We start from the raw sequence: 21,389 nt of genomic DNA on the forward strand, positions 1-21,389 counted from the left end.
ATATCTTTGGAGCGCTGGCACGCATTTTTATGAAGCATTCTCCCTAAACCGAAAAAGTGCATTCCAAATTGATGCTCATTTGCAATGCCTGACACCATGGCACTTCCTGTGTATATTGCTAAAAAAATGCTCACCTTTAGATGCAGCCGTCGACGACTGGATGTTTTCATCATCTATGAAAGCAGAGGAAATTGTGTTTGTGAGTCAAGCCGTCACACAGCTAATAGAACACAGTCTAATATCACAGAGATCAGAAGCATTCTATTTTTCTCTGAAAAATAGAGGGGATTTCACCTAAGACTTTACATACTTTTCAATATTTTCGTGTTGAGTTAGAAGAGTGCTTTTTTAGACACAACATTGTAACCGCTATAGGACATCAGAATTCAGCTGAGTCCTAAATAGAAGGCTGGTTTATTTATACTGAATAGTCAGCTTTCTAAATATTAGTTTAGTTCATTTTTAATTGAGAGGTGGGTAGCACACCATAACTAATATCCATATCGATTTTAAAATTTCCTAAACTCTGTTACCCTCGGCACTGCGTCAGGCAAAGCAACCTCTCCAGTGCATGTAATTCATAGAAATAGCAAAAATTATCTTTTCAATACTACCTAACCAGCCTGCCAGTTAGCACGTCTTAGCTGTATTCTAGAATAATACACCACTGATGTCAGTCTGCTGCTCGTTGGGCTCTTATGGTGCTACTGCCCACATAAGAAAACAGAGCTCTGAAAAACATCCACTTGGCCATCGATGAAAGTGCCTTACTGGGTAAAGAAAGCGCACTGCCATGGCTGGGGGTAACGCGGAATAGACAGAACGTGCAGTTTTCACAGTCGCCGGTCACTTCACACTGCTCTGATTAGGTCAGTAAGGGGACAAAACCTAGCTTGTTGTGTAACATTCAAAATACTGAAATATCAAGCAGAATAACTGTGGCTCTAATCCAGGGCAGCCCTCACCGGACTATTAGCTCTTTTTGCTTTGGTGCATTGCGTTTTTTTTGTTTCTCAAGCAATTATTTACTGTGGCTGCCTCAACCCCGCCGTTCCACGGAGATTTCGTTTCCTGAGTAGAAGGTTGTGTAAGATGCGTATGTCCAAATTGAAGACGACACAAGAGATAAGTCGCGTTCTCGGAATTCAGACGAGTTTCATTTGCTGGGGGTCATTTTTACCACGTTTAGATCGGAGTTGATTTTGATTATCCCAACTGGGTTGTCATTGTTATTAGCTTGCCCTAAAAATTTTAATCCTTGACCTGATTATTTACGTTTTGTAGTTTTGCTTTCGTGAGATCGTCGTGCACATGCGTACCATATATCGTCACCGGCAATTCAACATTTCTTGTCCGCATGTTTCAGCTTTTGCTACATTGTTGTGGAGACGACTCGTGGGCACCAGTCATCGTCGGGTCTCCACAAATATATTCGGCTAGACGCGCACACCCAGGCTGGGACGGAACAGCGCTGCGCCGGCCTTGCAGTTAAGCAGCCATGAAAATCCAGTCAGCGCGTGCTTGGCAGGCGTACTGGGACAGTCGTCGTCTTCGGCTGCTGGACCACGGTGGCACGCTACATTGTCAGTGATATCTACTAGTGACGCGGGAGTGCTTTCCTTTCCTGGAGTTTAGCGCTTAGTGATTCGGTGTAGATGGTGTAGAGCATACTTTCTTCATATATTGCGTTTTTCTGACGGCGGTACAACTGCAAATTATTCGAGTGCAAAGACTGGTGAGCTCTGCGGTAAACGTATTGTTTTCCAGTTTTATTGCGAAAGATAGAAAACGTTCTTTCGTATAATGAAAAGAAGCTCGGGATAGAACTCAACCAGGTGAAAATTGCTGAAAAGTAGCGATCACTGTTACTAACGTGACAGCATTACGTGTCCTATTAGCCCAAAAGCCACCGTCCGCTGTTTATGGCACGAAATTCGAAAGATTCCTGAGCATCGTTAGACGTAGCAGAGAGTTTTGTTTTGATGCCGCGTCATCATCGCCAACACATCTCCACGTGATCGCCAAGCATTAGTTAGACATGTGGATGAAGATTTTGGTTCACCAGCTCCCATCCTTAGCAGGGCCTGAACCATTATTCTGCGTCCACATGCGCAGAGTACTGTGCACCAGCTCTCCAGGTGGCGAGAGTACGATCAAGCTATGAACTGGGCTCCAGCTTGCTTCGCAGTCACTGCGCACGGCAACAATGAAAGCGTGTGGAAAACTAATCCGTTCATCTATCTTGTGCAGTTCTGCGTATGCCTTCGCATCCCTGCGCGCAAGCAGTCACGTGTTCTTGCCTCATTTTTAGTCGTTGCACTGTCTTGATGTTGTTAGGTACGTAGTTTGATGTATCCAAACTGCACTGAAGTGATTAACAGTCTTTTTAAACTCAGTGCCCATAAATTGACAGAAATGCGTCACTGAGCATAAATTAAAATGAACGAATTAAATTTTCAAGGGGTTGGTGCAGTTAAATCCTTCAAAGCGCCTGTTATCAAAGAAGGTTGATTGATGCATACAATGACGACTGATCCAGTATAATGTAGCAGTATATACACAAGATTTCAGAGCTAAACATTTTGTGCAAAAAAGGACAACTACACCACCATGTACACTGTGGAACCGGTATGCATGGGTTCTATGATAGTTATTTAAATGTTAGTCTATAATATGAAGCACTGCTATGAAGCGACCTGTAGGTAGCTATTCCAATGCCCTCATTATATTTTTTGGAAATATTACAGAAGGCTAGTATACATGGTTCCCCAACACACTATGCTGCAAGTTATGCGTGTGTGCAACTGCACTGTACACGCACCTGCCATTGTATCAGAAAGCGCGGACCGGCGGTAATGATGTTAAAGGACCCTTGTTGATATGCTACAAAGATGAAATTAATAACTGCACCATTGTTCGGAACAGGCGCCCTCCACCAAAAAAGCCCATACCAAAAAGGGCCTCATCGTGAATGTATAGTTGAAATCATGGCTCACCTTTGGAAGAACTGGTCGAAGTTGCTTTATGTTCGTCATCTAAAAAAAGAGTGGAAACAGTCAATGTTGCATAAATCAAGCAGGCATTAATAGAAGGCACATTAATATATCACCTAGTTCATTCAGGACCTCTCCAATGCTATCAAAAAAATATGTGAATTTGGTCTGTGCTCTCGGGAAGTAAACAACAGCTGAAAAACATCGACTTGGACACTGAAAAAAATGCTAATTATTTAGTCATGATGTTACTGCACTGATCAAAAATTTTTTATGTATGAAAATTTAAAATCGCGAAAGATTTCACCGAATAACGCGGGTTATACACCCATAACAGCCTTGTCCAGCCTAAACCTTGTCTCGCTGGTTTTCTGCGCGAAAAATTTTACTGTGACCTGTTTAAGATAATAGGAGAGGTGTTTGCTTTATGCGTACTAAGTGCTGTAAGATACACTACGGCGTTAAACTACGACTTACTTAAGCTAAGGCGATAGCTTTTATTATAGATATAGTATTCACTGTTTCGCCAGGCAAGAAACTGCTGCCTGAGTAGTGGCTGATGCACGCGCTTGTTGCTTATGGAGTGCTCCACTCACCTAAGAGCAGTGCTTCTCCACACGAGAGTGAGTGAGTGAAGAAACTTTATTTCCGCCAGAAGAAGACCCGTGCCCCTCCGGGTCCGCACGCAGGCGTCCGGGGAGGGGCAGCGTCGCAGCTGGAAGACTAGCAACGGTATAGTCGCGCAGCTTCTGCTGCCAGGCGGGTAGCGTATCGTTGTATGCTAAGGTCGGCAATTCTGAGTATGGTCTCCCATTTCTCTGCATTATTGATTCTGCCATATCCTGGGACACTGGGGCATCTCCATAGTATGTGTTCGAGTGTAGCGTTATGCCCGCAGAACTCGCACACCTCCGCATCCTCCCTCGTGTCACCTCCTGTCCAGCTCCTCCAGAGCGGGGATGCGAAGTTTTTAGCTTGGAGTCTTCTCCAGTCATAGGCCTCAGCCGAGCTAAGCGATCTATCCGGAGGAGGATAGATCCTTTTGTTCTTTTTCTGAATGTCTGTGATGCTATTAAAGGTATTGGTTTCCTCTTTAGTGCTGAATTCGTATGAGGTGTCCACGGCTCCCCGAGGTAAAGAGGAGCGGGCGAGCCTGTGGGCGGCCTCGTTTCCAACCAGACCCGAGTGGGCTGGGGTCCAGATAATTAGAATATTGTGGGCTGGGATAAAGTCTTTTAGATATTTAGCCGCCATTTCGTGGATGCGTCCCTTGCTGTAATTTCTAATTGCGGCTTTGCAGTCGCTTACTACGTATTTGGTACCTGGCTGAGTTAGAGCGATCGCTATTGCAACCTCCTCCGCCACAAGGGGTTTTAAGTCAAGGTGTCTTAAAACGCGTAACGTTCTGCCTGAGTCCCCGACGGCTACGGAGACGGTGTCTCCTAGCGTGCCTACCGCGGCATCAGTGTAGGCCACGGTTCCCTGTGGCATCTTGCCTAGCTTAGCAGTCAGCTGTGCGACCCTGCTTTTCCTTCTGCCTTTGTCGTGGATGGGATGCATGTTTCTAGGTATGGGAGCGAAAATAAGATGCTCTCTTATTTCTCTTCCCAGATCTGTTCTGGTGTTCACTGTGCTATCTACGGTTGCCCATTTCGCTAGCTCTAGGTATTTCCTTCCTGCGGGTGTGGATGTTAGCCTTTCGATTTGCGATGTTCTAACCGCTTCAGTCAGTTCTCTCCAATCGTTATGCAGGCCCATTTTCTCCACACGAGAGTTGCACGCGTTGTTTCGGTAGCTTTACTTAAAAACATTTCCAATTAACGCTTTTTGCATCCTCAATTCATTGTACCCGGCACAGTACTACTAGTCACAGAGTGTCTCAGAGAAGTGGATGTTTTTGCATTGAGCGCATGCTAGAAACTGTGGCTTTGGGAACATTGTTAGAGAGTAAACATCAACTGCACTGCGATCTCCTTTCTATGAGCTTTTATGTAGGTAATTTATGTCTGTAATTCCTGCAAGACTTCTCACGTTGCCCTCCAGAACGCTACAGGCGTGTATTCGGTTTTTAGAAGTTGACGCATTTTCTTTCATGCTTGGAAATCTGCATGTGCATACGCCCGGCTCAAAGCAGGATTCCTTTTTTTACAACCCAAGATGTCATAGCTTTGGCTCAGGGAATGGAGCCTTGCATTCTGTTGGAGACTCTACAGCACCAGTCGTAACACGTTAACAAGGGGTCAGTACATTGCGCAATATACTTCGGAAAAGTGATTAGTTTCTATAATCTACTTTAAGTGGGAAGCAAGAGAGGATACCGGATGGAAATGGCTGGTTGTTCAGTGGCTTTGGAGGTTATGGTGAGGGCGGAGAAATGCGCAACTCGAGGATAGCTGACAATGAAATATTCGTAGCCTGCTGCTGTGCAATGAGTAGGCCATGGCAAGGGTGGAGCAACGGGCAACAAAGGGTGTTTTCACGCAAGAACGCCAGGCTGAAGCATCCCCTGAAAAACTCTTAAGTGACAGCTTGGTGCCACACTTTCCGTGTGCCGCCTGTTTTTATTTTTTCCCCTCCTCAGAATATTTCTATAGCCGTTATTTTCTGTTCTCAGCATGCATTCTACAAAGAACAACGCTTCTGAGCAAAGGGCAGTGTGCTTCGTGTTCACTCCATACTTCAAGCAGCATGAACAGGATGAGCATAAGAACATACATAATAATACCACAAGCGGAACTTTTCCCCGCGTACCTCAGTGTTGAATCACTGCACAGTTGTCCCTAATTGACATTGCATGGAGCACCGCTGCTTGTCGCTTTAGTACTGCGACCTCTGGTCATAAGTGATATCATGCTTATCAGTATAGCTTCCAAGCATTGCGCTCTTTTTCTCTACAGTGCTAAGATCATAGTTGATATTCAGAGTGGCGGAGCATCGATGAGTACTTAAGAAAACCGTACCTTCTGTTGTGGGGCTACAAAAAAAAATATAATGTATTAAGGCCCTGAAATTCATAAAGTCTAAAAGCAAAATGCCTTACAGAAAGTGAATTCATTTTGCATTGATTCGTGCCTGCACAAAAAATATCCACGCCAAAAAGTTGCCGTGCAGACTTTTAGAGATTTAAACAAATATCACACACATTACTAGAGTGCTGCAATCAAAATGGTTTTCATTACACGACAAAGAATTTTTAATGGAAAGGATAAAATACTATGACAAAGCTAGATGGTTGGTTGGTTTATGGGGTTTAACGTCCCAAAGCGACTCAGGCTATGAGACACGCCGTAGTGGAGGGCTCCGGAAATTTCGACCACCAGGGCTTCTTTAACGTGCACTGACACCGCACAGTACACGGGCCTCTAGAATTTCTCCTCCAAAGAAATTCAACTCCTCCAAAGAAATTCAACCGCCGCGGCCGGGATCGAACCAGCGTCTTTCAGGTCAGCAGCCGAGCACCATAACCACTCAGTCACCGCGGCGGCAGATTTGGGGTACCCTGCCATTGATCATCAGCATCCAAACTATATCCATGCTACATCGAACTATATACACCGAATTCACCCTCGTCTGCCAGCCGTGGCAAAGTGGCCTTTGCCCTTTACGTAGCTAAGCTGCTCCCTCAGTTGTTTTTAAAGTTCCCTAAGCATACAGAGGAAGCGTTCATGAGCAAAACGACATGTATGAGGCGTTGTGTCAGAACATGTAGAATATATCCATATAAAATATTTACCTCTCGATACTTCAGCAACAAACTATCATATAGATTCGATGAGATCTCCTAGGTATCGGCCTCGGTTCCTTACAGGGAATGATGAAACTATTAATCTTATTGTATTATGCAATCATAGTATCAGCCGCCGCGGTGGCTCAGTGGCTATGGTGCTCGGCTGCTGTCCTGAAAGACGAGGGTTCGATCCCGGCCGCGGCGGTCGAATTTCTTTGGAGGAGAAATTCGAGGCCCGTGTACTGTGCGATGTCAGTGCACGTTAAAGAACCCCAGGTGGTCGAAATTTCCGGAGGCCTCTACTAAGGCGTCTCTCATAGCCTTAGTCGCTTTGGGACGTTAAAACCAACCCAACCAACCACAACCAACCAACCCAACCAAGCCAACCAAGCCAACCAACCCAACCAACCAACCAACCAACCAACCCACCAACCCAACCAACCCACCAACCCAACCAACCAACCCAACCAACCAACCAACCAACCAACCAACCCAACCAACCCAACCAACCCAATTGGGTTGGTTGGGTTGTTGGTTGGGTTGGTTGGGTTGTTGGTTGGGTTGGTTGGTTGGCGTGGTTGGTTGGGTTGGCCAACCAACCAACCAACCAACCACAACCACAACCAACCAACCAACCACAACCAACCAACCAACCACAACCAACCAACCACAACCACAGCCAACCACAACCACAGCCAACCAAAACCAAAACCAAAACCAAAACCAAAACCAAAACCAAAACCAAAACCAAAACCAAAACCAAAACCGACCGACCGACCGACCGACCGACCGACCGACCGACCGACCGACCGACCGACCGACCGACCGACCGACCGACCGACCGACCGACCGACCGACCGACCGACCGACCGACCGACCGACCGACCGACCGACCGACCGACCGACCGACCGACCGACCGACCGACCGACCGACCGACCGACCGACCGACCGACCGACCGACCGACCGACCGACCGACCGACCGACCGACCGACCGACCGACCGACCGACCGACCGACCGACCGACCGACCGACCGACCGACCGACCGACCGACCGACCGACCGACCGACCGACCGACCGACCGACCGACCGACCGACCGACCGACCGACCGACCGACCGACCGACCGACCGACCGACCGACCGACCGACCGACCGACCGACCGACCGACCGACCGACCGACCGACCGACCGACCGACCGACCGACCGACCGACCGACCGACCGACCGACCGACCGACCGACCGACCGACCGACCGACCGACCGACCGACCGACCGACCGACCGACCGACCGACCGACCGACCGACCGACCGACCGACCGACCGACCGACCGACCGACCGACCGACCGACCGACCGACCGACCGACCGACCGACCGACCGACCGACCGACCGACCGACCGACCGACCGACCGACCGACCGACCGACCGACCGACCGACCGACCGACCGACCGACCGACCGACCGACCGACCGACCGACCGACCGACCGACCGACCGACCGACCGACCGACCGACCGACCGACCGACCGACCGACCGACCGACCGACCGACCGACCGACCGACCGACCGACCGACCGACCGACCGACCGACCGACCGACCGACCGACCGACCGACCGACCGACCGACCGACCGACCGACCGACCGACCGACCGACCGACCGACCGACCGACCGACCGACCGACCGACCGACCGACCGACCGACCGACCGACCGACCGACCGACCGACCGACCGACCGACCGACCGACCGACCGACCGACCGACCGACCGACCGACCGACCGACCGACCGACCGACCGACCGACCGACCGACCGACCGACCGACCGACCGACCGACCGACCGACCGACCGACCGACCGACCGACCGACCGACCGACCGACCGACCGACCGACCGACCGACCGACCGACCGACCGACCGACCGACCGACCGACCGACCGACCGACCGACCGACCGACCGACCGACCGACCGACCGACCGACCGACCGACCGACCGACCGACCGACCGACCGACCGACCGACCGACCGACCGACCGACCGACCGACCGACCGACCGACCCAACCAACCCAACCAACCCACCAACCAACCCAACCAACCCAACCAACCCACCAACCAACCCAACCCACCAACCAACCCAACCAACCCAACCACCCCAAACCAACCCAAACCAACCCAAACCAACCCAACCCAACCCAACCCAACCCAAACCAAACCAAACCAAACCAAACCAAACCAAACCAAACCAAACCCCGAAGGCTGAGCCAGTACGAGAGTAAAACGAAACAAGGACTTACGGCTTCCGTGACAAGAGGTCGGCCGGATCCTAAAAAAGCGAATGAGAACGTGCAGGAATAAACTGCGTCTTAGTACTAACGATGATGTTGATGGACCAACCAATCATAGTATCATGCAATAACCTCATACAGGCTTCTCTTCATACAAATGAATGCAATTTGATATAGTTTGACATTTGTAATACAAATGTATCATTTAAAAAATGAATGCCATATATGTATGAAAAACCATTTGAGGTTATTGCATCATAGTTTTTTTACTGAGGCTGATATTAACGGTGCTACAGTACTGGCACCAATTAACTTTTATTCCCTGAACATAAAACGCACCTTGAGTTTTCTGCGTAGTTATCAAGCCTCCAAGAATAAGTACATACAGCTCAGGTATCTCCGCAGCTGTTATCATAAGTGGTCGCCATAAGGTTCTTAAATAGTAGTGTGTTCAGTGTACGGTCACACGCCTACTGTTTACAGAGGCAAGATGAACAAAGAGAACATTAATCAACTTGGGTGGCACTAATCCGTGCGGAAACTTTACCGTAAACCGCAGACTGACCAATGTTTGTTTTCGCCTCAGTACCGGTGTGTGCGGTCCATAGTTTGAGCGCGTAGGGCTAGCTGCAAGTGCAACATTCTAGTCCCAGCTGACCCCTACAGAAGTTATATTTGGCTTCTTGGAATGAGCCGACTAGAGCTGCACAAAAGCTGTCGGAAAGTATCCAATAATAGCTCGAAACTCATTCCATAAGTGTCGACAGGATTTTATTTGGCTAGGCGAGAGTAAAAACGAAATCTGTGAAGATGGGTAGGGTACGTGGATTCCTTCCTATTAGCGTAAACTTTATCATATTGAATAAAACAATTTCAGTTTCCGCATTGTTCCGTAGGACACTGAAGTACAGCCTTTGTCAAAAGTTTGGAGCCTAGGGGGTTTGCTTCTGAAGCACACTGTCTGGTTCGTAATGCATCTCCAGTTCTCCAAATATGCTGAAGGAAAGGAGATTTCTGGTCCTGTCTCCTCCAATGGGTAGGACGACCACGAATGTTACAGGAGTCCCACTGCGAGGCTTAGAAGCAAACCCCCTGGGCTCTAAACTTTTAACAAAGGCTGTACTTGTGTACTCTCCTGTCCTTGTGCCCTTTTCTGACCTTGTTTTGAAGGCAAAATTCCTTTTACACCTTTACCCCTCTTTATTCGCCGCATGTACCTGCCAGCCATCTTACGATGTACTCAGTATTTCGGCTGGCCTTATTGCATTGTACGCGACCTGTCCGTTTATATGTCATCCCGCTGTGCGTCGCGGTAAGTGCCTCGGTACCATCCAGCTCATTGATTTCGTTCAGATTCCTGCACTCCACACTTCACCTATAGACGTCTTCCTTCCCTCCATCGATGCCTCTCTTCCTGCATATCAGTGCACTTAAATTCTCGAGCTGCTTCATTAATTTCGTTCCTCCTTCGAATTCACACCAATCCAACTTGACCCGCACGTCAAGTGTTGCCTACCACATAGGCACCGGTGTCCATGCCCTTCTGCGTCAAGGCCAATGTCTTGTCTCCGCCACTGGGCGCCAAGTTATTCAAGAACACTCTCTAAAGGTTCCCAGCTGTGTGATTCAGGCCTCTCAGTCCACAGGCCTCACCCGTGACACTCGTGAAGAAAAATGGCTCGATTCGTTTCTGCTTTCATTACAGCCTTTCGGCCTCGGCAACGGTTCAGCTACTCTCGAGCTCATGATTGATACGATTTCGCACTCTCAAGGTGAGGTCGAGCTTCTGTTATCAGGGTGACAACGTGATCTTTTTCGCTGATTTTGAAACTCATCAGTCCCGGCTGACGCATGCCTTAACGTGTTTACTCATGCCGGCATTCAGCTCAACTTAAAAAAAAGTGCCGCTTTGGTGCTCATGAACTTAATTTTAAGCCACTTTGTGTCAGAGGAGGGTGCCCTTCCCGACGCTAGGAAACTTCGAGCTGTGACTTCATTTCCAATATTTGATTCCATTATAGAGCTACGCAGCTTCCAAGGCCTCTTATTATTTTTGATGTTTTATTTAGAACTTGGCAACTGTTGCCCCTTTAACTCGGCTTCTCAGCAGGAACTTGGATTTTTCGAGTTAGTTGCCTGAATGTGAGGAAACCTACAACACCTTGAGTAGTCATCTCATGGCAGCACCCATATGTCGCCACTTGGACCCCCAGCCCCAACTAAAGTATGCACGGACGCCAGTAGTACCGGCCTAGGGACTGTGCTTACCCAGTGCAAGTCTTGGTTAGAGGAATATGTAGCCGCTTGCACCATCCATGCCTTATGATGTAGTCACGGACTTCCATGCCCTCTGTTGGCTTCCTTCGCTAAAAGATCTCTCCGGCCACCTGGCTCGATAGGCTCTGTCTACAAGAGTATATAACATACGCGTCGTCTACCAATCGGGCCACAAGCAACAGGACGCCGGTTCCCAATCCCACTCCCAACTACAGGCCAATGTCTCCTGCCTCTCCGACCGGAAATCCACTGCGCACTTCTTCACCACCTGTGGCATGCCTTCCAAGCAGCGTAAATATCACTAGATTGTCTCTTCTCAACTTTCTCTCCGACCAGTCTCCGGTTCCAGCGTCCTTTTCCCTGAGTCCCCAAGGTTCACATTTTGCAGTTAGTGGTAATCTCTTATCGGAGTAGATATAACTCTTGATGGGCGGAAATGACTTCTCGTCCTTCCCAAATCTGCTCCTGTTTCTACGCTGACCAGTATTTCGGCCACGCGGAAGTATTCAAGACGTAAAGTCGCAACCATCTCCGGCACTATTGGAGGGGCATGTATAATTTCATTCTCAAGTACTACATCCGCTACTCCCTGGCCTGCAAACACCACAAGAAACTGCCTGATTACGCTAATGGCGATTTACAGCTACTATATTGTCCTCCTGATCCTTCTGACCATGTTGGCACCGATTTGTACGTCCCTCTGTCAAACACCGCTACTGGCAACCATTGGGTCATTAGTCAATTCAACAGTTATGGTGAAACCACAACACTCCCAGCTGTAGCAGCTCGTCCTTCATTTTGCAGCGCTCCATACACCGCCAAAGTGCTGCTCGTGAACTCTCCAGTGACAGAGCAGGAGTTTTCTTGTCTGACGTAATTAAAACCATACTTGCCAAGTGCAATATAATTCATCTGGCTTGTATAGCCTACCATCTGCAAAAAAAAAATGGTCTAAACGAATGCCTTAATCGCACTCTGGGGGACATGCTGGACATTACACGTTACTGCCACCTACACGCGCTGTAACCTCTTTCTACTTATATAACGTACGCCTACAACACTGCTACCCAATCCACGACCGATTTCTGCCCATTCTTCTTGGCATCGCCACGATGGCTCAGTCGTTATAATGCCTTGCTGCTGACCTGAAGCACGCGAGTTCGATTCCGACCACGGTGGACGCCTTTCGATGCAGCAAAATGCTAAAGGCGCATGTACAATGCAATGTCAATGGAAGTTCAAGAACCCCCGGTGGTCGAAATTTTCAGAGCTCTTAACTACGACGTCGCTCATAGCCTAAGTCATTTTAGGCCGTTAATCATATAAACCATAAACCAAATTGTTTTTCTTCCTTCAAAGCCGGCATCTACCCGCACCCATTGACACAGTTCTCCCCTATCGCCCTGCCTAATCTTTGAGTACAACTGTTAATGAAGCTGCCCAGCAAGCAGATGACTGCTGTCAGCACCGCCATGACAAGGTCAGCTTGAAAAGGCTTTCCCACCCGGTTCACTAGTCTGGCTGAGGATCCTCTGAAGTATCCGCGGTCTCTAGAAGAAAGTTCTTTCGAAAGACCATGGCCCCTACTGCGTCCTGCAGTGCACGTGTTGAGTCAACTACATTACTGAGCCCCTCACACCTGTCTCCCAATCTCCGCAAATGTGGCCACGACTCTGCATGTCCAACGCCTCAAACCGTCCTAAGACCCAGTCGTGCTGTCGCCACCGTGAGTATTGCAGCACCGTGAGTCATCAGAATGGGTCCTGCTCTCCCCAGGGCCACTCTGAGGAAGGAAATTGACCTAGCTGCACTTAAATCGCTCAGACTGGGCGCCTGCTGATTCCTTTTTTTTTCACGTAAGCAATGAATTGTTGGCGTCAAAGCATCATTAGCACATATTGTGATGAAGACGAAGCTGGTAGTGGCTGGAACGGAGCGCTCACTCTAGGCCAGCGGCCATTAAATCACCTCACTGCCATCAGTCAACTCACCTGATTCTTCGGCTGCCCGTCAAGCGACAATATTGAACAAAATGACAAGAAATGGCTTTGTTTTCACTAATATTGCACACCTTGTATGTAAAAGAAAAAAAAATCTTACATGTCTAGTGGGTGCAATCAGCACCCTGAGAAAATGATACCGAACAGCTTGTATTGGCAATTTTCCATTCACCGACCATTTAAATAGTTAAGCTGCACTAATAAGTGCGTCGTAACTTCCGCGTTAGAACAAAAAGAGCTGTTACCCAGATTAATCTTAACCATTACTTATGTTTTGCGGTTATATATTTTTTCTCGCCAGATCGGAGCGAAAACGCTCCTTATTATATTAAAGCTTCCTCACTCCGACAACTTATATACCCACACACAATATGCATTTTCCTCCGCTAATGGTTGGCAAGGCGCCTTCTGTTGGTGGCACAGCTGCATTAAGAACAAAATGAGATATTATTGCCTTTTAGGCCTACCAGGCATGTAATGAAATGCAGCACAAACAATTGCGCGAACTAAGCCTAAGGGGCAGGAGACAAGTGGCGCTCGTTAATTTACCCAAATAAACTACAACGAAGCTGTGCAGTCATTAGCAGGCTAGAGCCTTCAATGAATGCCAATCAAGAGCGTTAAAACTGTACGGTATCACCCCGCCGATTCAATTGACTGGCCGATACAGGGAGTTATTCGCCTAGATTATGAAGACTGAAGTGTTCTGCTTCTGTAAGATGCATGCCGATGGTGTGATCCGTTTTTTTATCATGGCAGAAAAAGCGAGCGCTCGTCACACGTTGCGTATTGTAAACCAGTGCTTTGCAGCAGACTCATACGCAAACGGAGGCAGTGCCATAGCAAATAAAAGTAGTCGAGACCACGAACCCGAAAGTCAAATCCCGCTCCCTAGCATACTCTGCCTTGTGTAATGCTGGGCTAGAAATTGGTACCGGATCGATTTCGGGTAGGTAAACAAAACTACTACTTAATTACAAGAAGCAGAGAACTATACTGGGCTGTATAAACGTTCAATACCGTATAAGTTTCGAGCAGTGGCTATGTTCAAAAACAGTATTAGCGATAAGCTGTGGCACGCAAGTTAATGGTTGAAGGTGCCGGTACTGAGTTAACCTCCGAGAGATGCGACACCGCTGCAGTTAACGCCTTCAAGATGCAGTCATTTGCAGCATTCTCTTCAGCCTCAGTCAGTGGCGTTCTGTCGAATAAGGATGTCGTATAACACCGCGTTATTTGATTTTCGAGCGCCTCTTGTGAAATGGCCTGGCAGGAAGCAGCGTGAAATAAGAGCATTTTACTTGGAAAACTTTTAAACCCTCAAAAGCCATTCGGCGATATAATCTTTTAAGCTACAGAAAAATATGAATCGTTTTAGGGCCTCACGCAATAGGCCCTAGGAATAGGAATAGGAAAGTTAGCCTCATGGGTACAGAGGAGCAAATCCTACGCAAGGACTTGTAACAGACGCCTTTCAGGGTTGCATGATCTGTAATGCGTGAGTACCTACAGACTGTCCTAATATCGGCTCAACTACTCCCTCTCGGAAGCGTGGCGAAGGCACTGGACCGCGTAGCTGAGATCAGGCACTGAAGGAGCCGCGGCGCTTAATACTGGCACGCGACGCTGTTTCCAGCGCTGTACCCAGCACCAGCGAGTCTTACCTCGCCGTCACGCACGCTACCGCTAAAATTACCGCCTGGGAGCAACGACGACAAATTTCTTACTGTCTGAGACCAAACAGAGAAAACACTTTTGCTGACTGAGGCTGAATAGAGAAAACAGATGTCAATAGCTTCAGTTTTTATTTCCCAAGCGGTCCAACAGACATCATTCGCACGATGAATTGGGGTGGGCCTGCCACGTGAGCTGGAGAGGCTGACGCCTGGCGCTGTTGCTGGTTCTTCGTGGAGCTCCGTCAATTTTTAATTCAGCGCAATCCACGTTCTAGGCCATCAGCAAAGCAAGGCCATGTTTCACCACATGCTTGCACAGCAGCGTACGTTACGGATGACTCGCTCCCTAAACAACTGAACATCGAAGATGCTACCGAAGCAGCCAATCACGGTGAGAACCAGCGTAAGCACAGGTAGCCTGCTACAGCAAATGGGCACAGCTGTAATTGCACGAAAAATTATACTGGCTGTTGCACTTTTCTATTTACTTTGTTTCCAGAATTTCAGCTGCCCAATCCAGAGCTGCGCGGACGCTTTAATCGTAGCTCGCGCACTTTCCTCCGTGAAAAAGTCCCCGCCCAAGGAGATAAGAAGTCGAGCCACAAACAGCGGCTATGTTGACGCTTTTCCCCTTTAGTAATATATGTTAATAACTTTTTCCTACTTTATAAGACGTTCACATTTTCATTTTGTGCATGTATATCAGCAAAGACGGCCACGGGTCTGTTGCGAAGTTACTGTACATTGGGCGGCCGTGGGGGCTCAGTGATTAAGGTTCTCTGGTACTGAGCCCAAACGCGCAAGTTTGATTCAGAGCGCGGAGGTTGAATTTCGATGCAGGCGAAATTCGAGAAGCCTTGTATTGTGCGATATCAGTACATGTTAAAGAACCTCAGGTCGTCGGAATTTCCAGAGCCCTTCACTACGGCTTCAATATACTTTGAACGTTTCGAACGGCAACTGTAGATGTAACCTTACTCGAGAAATCATTTCAGGCAGCAGAAAAAACGCTCAATAATGCCTAACACTCTTGAGTGTTAGATACAATGGTTTTCACCTAGGAAGTCTCAATTGACTGCGTGTTTACAAATAGACCCGTAATTTAAGTGCATTTCACAATTACACTACAGCCTAGGTAATGAAGTTCGTCTCGAACTCACTTGCAGAAGTGAGCACAAGTTAGTCACTTTCAGAAGTGCACTGCAGAAGAAAATTATTTTTCTTCGTTAAGTGTTCAAAAATACGCAGACTACTTGTCCGTGAAATGCGGTGCGCCACAAGCTGTGCACATCGAGGGTAAAGAAATTCGGCAAGACGCTCAGTGACGAATTCTACAGAAATTCTAGATGCCATTGAAGCAAAAAATGATCACCCCGAGTGTAGGTATACCCTTCATTTTTTTGTTCATGGCAAGTTAATTTTGAACACAAAAACATATACTTCCACGAAACAGCATACACGATCCTTTTGGGCCTGAATAGAAGCATATACAGTGTCTGTTACGGCTGTTCAAATGTTTTATTGGGTCATGGTCGTCTGTAGTATGGCCGCTACAGGTCTTGGAAGACGTCGCGGCGTCTACAGTGTTGTATTTCGCGTGCAGAAAAGATACAGGCAACGCGATAGGCTTTGGTCGACTAATTTCTTTCGCACAAGAAAAGAAAGAAGTGCCGCACTTTGATAGCTTTGCTTATCAATCTATGCACTTACACATAATGCTTTAAACAAGATAATGCAACAACTTACGCGCGACTCTGAAGATCAGCCACCAGAGCAGCATGACGAGCAAAAGGAGGAGGCAGCATATGTTGTAGAGCCGCAGCCTCCTCTCCTCCCTGCAATGTAACCGATCAAACAGGCACTGCTGCAACTCCATGGCATTTTTTTTTCCTGCGCGCGCAAATATATGCATAAGCGTTGACTGCTGCCAGAGTTTTCTGCCTAGTCAGCATGTGAAAACCTCGGCCTTTCAATGCTCACCGCAATGCAGCCGCATATGCACATACTAATGAGTTGTCCTAAAATTTAACATAAGCAACAACTCTGTACAAGGACACGTTTGAGCAAGAAACCGTCTATGAAGGCAATTTTTTCATACAATCTAAGATTTCCTGTAATATTCAGTACACCGGGAGGTCACCCAACGGTTGCCTAGAATTTTTTCTACAAACGTTTTTGCTATCATCAAAAGCGTTCCCTAATGGTTTTGTACGGCAGTCTTAACTGTTCGATGCTATCAGTGGAACCAGTTTAAAAGAAACGTGTTGCTACCTGCCAGACGAATGAACCAATATCTTCGATCCTTTCATGTGACTGTGTAATAATTTCTCAATTTTTAACATTTTTCTCCGAGATTGCTGCACAAGGAAGTTTCAGTGGCACAAGGAAGCCACTAGTTCTCAATTTCTGCTAAAATACGCTTGCACTGTGCATTTCTTGTTTACTGGCTAAAACTTCGCTTTATCGCTGTTTTCTCTATCACTACTTGTAGCGTCCGTATGCTTCCATACTTCCTGTAGATATAGTCCATATTGACACAAAGCAACTTTTCTTTGTCTTCGAAAATTCTGCGTCTAGCGAGGTTCCCAAGAAATTATTTTGAATAACTGCACGCGCAATTCCACCGCTACCTTAACGGGGTACATCTGTTCTATATTCTAATTTTTCACAACACACGTCGAAGCTGAGGTCATTAAGTGCAGTGTATGCACTTACAAATTTATGTATCTTACCAATTTCGATATCTAATTCAAAGCTTTCTTCACATATATACATTGTGATTGATAGTTCCCGAGGCATTGGCAATAAGTGAAACAATGGGTGAAAATTATACCAAAAAATTACCGACGATTACGTTACTTCCTAATGCGAAATTTGAGCGCAGCAAATAAGCTGTTTCACCTTTTCGATAGATTGAGGCAAAGAAATCGAGCAACACATGTATGCGCTATCACAGAATTTTTTTTTTTTTAACAGACGGAGGACTTCCATCGGTCGTCTCGCTCATGGCTCAGAAAGAACTGGCAGATAATTTCGCAGTGGCGAACGGCAGCGGCAATTTCGGCTCGGGCGGTGCACATATACAGATCCGCCGCCACCGATCTGGCTCTCTGATTGCCACCGCACAGGGCGAACGGCAGCGGCAATTTCGGCTCGGGCGGTGCACATATACAGATCCGCCGCCACCGATCTGGCTCTCTGATTGCCACCGCACAGGGGTTGCATTGGAGGAGGAGCGAAGAAAGGAATTAAGTTCGAGCCGGCGCTTTGACAACCGGAGACTCGCAGGAAGAGGGGGGAGGGGGGCGGCGTGTACACCCAGCGGCAAACGATGGGGGCAGAAGCGCGCGCAGCAAGCGGACAACACGATAAAGGGAGGAGGGAAGAGATAGCAGCGACTGACTGATGCCGCTGACGCCGATAGTGAGTCAACCCCAGCTGCGGATGAAAGGGGGGCGGAGCTGGTTACGAGGCCGACGCCGACGACGACGCGAAACCCAGGAACGGACGCCAAAGAGCTGCGCTCTAAAACAGCCAGAATGCTGCTCAAACACACTGCGATCATTAAAAGAAGTTACGAAGCGTTTAAAAATACATTTCATACTGCTAGGTGTACACACTCTAGGCAGCTTTCTGGCTCTCTCCTCTTACGGTAATACTACCCTTCATATGTATTCATAGCCCCACTGCTCGAGATAATTCCCTCGTGTTCCTTCAGAGAGACACAATATTTAATAGGTGGCTCCGATTATGTTCGATGGCACTAAACACAAGCTGTGATTACTCAGATAAATGTCCTGAAAATCGCTCAATCGCAGAAACTGGCTCCCATGCCGAAGCAGGAACTGTCGTACTCGTTATTAGGTACAATAGATAGTTAAATATACAAAATCACAGCTCTTCACTAATAATGAAAAATTTATAAGCATACATTGTTGCAACTACCCTCGGCTTAGAACCATGAAGCCGTTCACGCCCACCAGCACCAGGGTACCCCACTGCTTGAGATACTTCGCTCGTGTTGCTTCAGAGGGATACAATACTAAGCAGGTGGCTGCAATTATGTTTGATAGCACTGAATAAGAGCTCGGATTACTCAGATAAATATCTCGAAAATCCCTCAGTCACCAAAAATGGCGCCCATGCTCACCCAACAACTGAACCAATGGATAGTTAAATATAATGTGTCACAGCTTTTCACTAGCAATTCAAATTGGTTATGCATATATTCTTGCAACTAACCTCCACTTAAAACCATGTAACCGTTGACGCCCTACTGTACCAAGGTTTAAATCGAAACATACATAAAATCACCGTGCACAGCGGTGAAAAAGCGACGATGTGTTAGACGGCTACTTTAATGTCAAGGTTAATACAGCAAATAACTTACTGTACATAGTGTACTTACTTCTCGTCTTCTGTAGTCAAAAGGAAACAAAAAACGCTACTTTCTTTTGTGCTCTCTGCATTCTGCCGTTTACTCGTCCTCATGAGGAATCCAATCGTTCAAACAGTTGTATTTTATGGGGTACAATTAGCGAACGCTATATGCCCGAAAACAGGGATAGCTATCCCAACTGCAAAGTATCATATGATCCGCTGATACCGAGCGATATGAATATGCAATCCATATGATATACTATAATAATATCCCTTTGCTATTTGTGCCTTTTTTATGGATATCTGTTTCTTATAGATTCGATGATTTCCATTTCTTTTCGCCGACGTCATATAGCATCCCATTAATTTCAAAGTTGCTGTATTCAACTGATCAATACTCTTGTACAAAAATGATGGACCTGTACGACGCCGTAGATTCGTAATTTTCCTAAACATTGAACCTGGTAAACTGGTGCAGAACAGCAAAAAAAATTTACTATCACCGAGAGTGCACAGACTGCTTACCCTTCTCGGCCGTCCCTGAAAGCCAGAAAAGAAGAAAGATACGGTGATGCTAGTCAAATGACATGGATACAACAGCGCTCAGAAAGGATAATACCAGACTGGCCCCGGAGTAACGAGTTGCTTCACTCATGCGTGTACTGCAGGTGGGAGCAGTCCTGCTCTTTTACGAGGACGAGGCAGGCAGCCCTAACCGCGCCCTCCTTCCCGTCTCCACGGTGTGTCCCACTCGGGACAGGGCACTGCTGAGAGGACAGTCAAAAAGGCCGACATTCATGCTCCTTTTATTGCTGCATGCGGTAGTTGAGACGCACTTGATGTGCATACGCTGCTTTTAAAATATTTTGCCGAAGGTTTCGCATCGCATTCATATTTAAAATTTGCGTGACATTTTTTGGAATATGCAAACGTCGTATTAGGGCAGCATCTTCCTACACGTAATTACTTAATCGAGTTGAGAACAATGAAAGTGGACTGCTCGGATAGATCAGTGGAGTTGTTTTTTAGTTGGGTCTCTCGTCTCAACAGCATTGTCGCTGTGCAGACCGGGGCTATTCTCACGCGCTGAAGACTTCGTGAGTTGTATATTAAGGCTAAAGCCTTTAATGGCTCATGCTGTCGTGCCCAAGACGTGTTAGGAAATTTGTCCACGTTTCAGATTGGCCGAAATGGTCGTGACGTAACTGCGCGCGAATTTTGACGGGTGTCCACCGAAAGATTCGAGACAGTTACTGCGCAATGTCCTATCCTGAAATACAATTTTCGACTGGTGTCCACCGAGATATGCGAGACAGTTATTGCATAATTTCCTTTCCTGAAATACAATTTTCATTCTCTTCATAACGGTCCCTCTTTTTCTTTCTTCTTTCACTCCACTTCCTCCCTTCCTGTACGGTGCGGTTCAGGTGTCCACCGAGATGACAGAGAATTACAGCGCCATTTCCTTTCTTCAAAAAGCGTTGCGTTCAAAGGGCAACGCATCGCGCCAAACGGGCGGTGGCTTTCCGTGGAGTCCCTGGTAGCGCTACAACACGCTGTCGCGTTCCACTCCTAAAGGCAAAGATTGAGCGTCATTTATTGGCAGTTAATTAATGCACCAACAAAATGTGAAGTGAACAATCACGTAGCAGAATGCAGCACTCCGGCTTTCGCCTTTCACCACTTCAGCCGCTAAAGTTCCTCGTAATTTTTGCACAAATTTTGTAGTCCTTGCCTCCGGCAGAACTAGCTCTCAGCTGTGCCCTTGCCGCATCTCACGCTAGGAGTAAACCTCTAGACGAAGGTAGCGAACAGGCTGATGCAAGTCACGAGGACGGGAAGTCTAAGCCTGAGTTCCGAGCTCGACCACGCCCTAGCCAAGGCAAGCGTGTGCATAAAAAAAGGCAGAGAAAGCTCTATGGCGTTTACTGATGAAGTCTATTCAAGCTACCATCTTTCCCAAGCGTTACCAGTCTTCCCTTACCAGTTTAATGCTATTAGGAGAACACAAGGGTTGGCGATTACAGCGCCACCACTCAGCCACCAGCCCGCAT

The 21,389-nt window shown here is 47.5% G+C and overlaps 1 protein-coding gene across 27 annotated transcripts in view; it reads right to left on the reverse strand.

Moving 5' to 3' along the window:
• The window catches only part of LOC149337028 (uncharacterized), a 107,377-nt gene that overhangs the window by 26,637 nt on the left and 59,351 nt on the right, over positions 1-21,389 (reverse strand). For 12 of the 27 annotated variants that reach the window (XM_089553247.1, XM_089553254.1, XM_089553249.1 and 9 more), the window contains 5 exons: positions 19,861-19,875; positions 16,702-16,790; positions 9,012-9,040; positions 2,997-3,035; positions 135-173 (listed from right to left, as the gene is read on the reverse strand). In XM_089553247.1, the coding sequence (XP_089409373.1) occupies positions 135-173; positions 2,997-3,035; positions 9,012-9,040; positions 16,702-16,790; positions 19,861-19,875 (211 nt within the window). The remainder of the gene's footprint in view (positions 1-134; positions 174-2,996; positions 3,036-9,011; positions 9,041-16,701; positions 16,791-19,860; positions 19,876-21,389) is intronic. The other 15 variants (XM_089553265.1, XM_089553263.1, XM_089553257.1 and 12 more) reach the window with 2 other exon arrangements.

The sequence above is a fragment of the Amblyomma mixtum genome, chromosome 7 (assembly GCF_055824585.1).
Source record: "Amblyomma mixtum isolate Tamu chromosome 7, ASM5582458v1, whole genome shotgun sequence".
NCBI lineage: Eukaryota > Metazoa > Arthropoda > Arachnida > Ixodida > Ixodidae > Amblyomma > Amblyomma mixtum.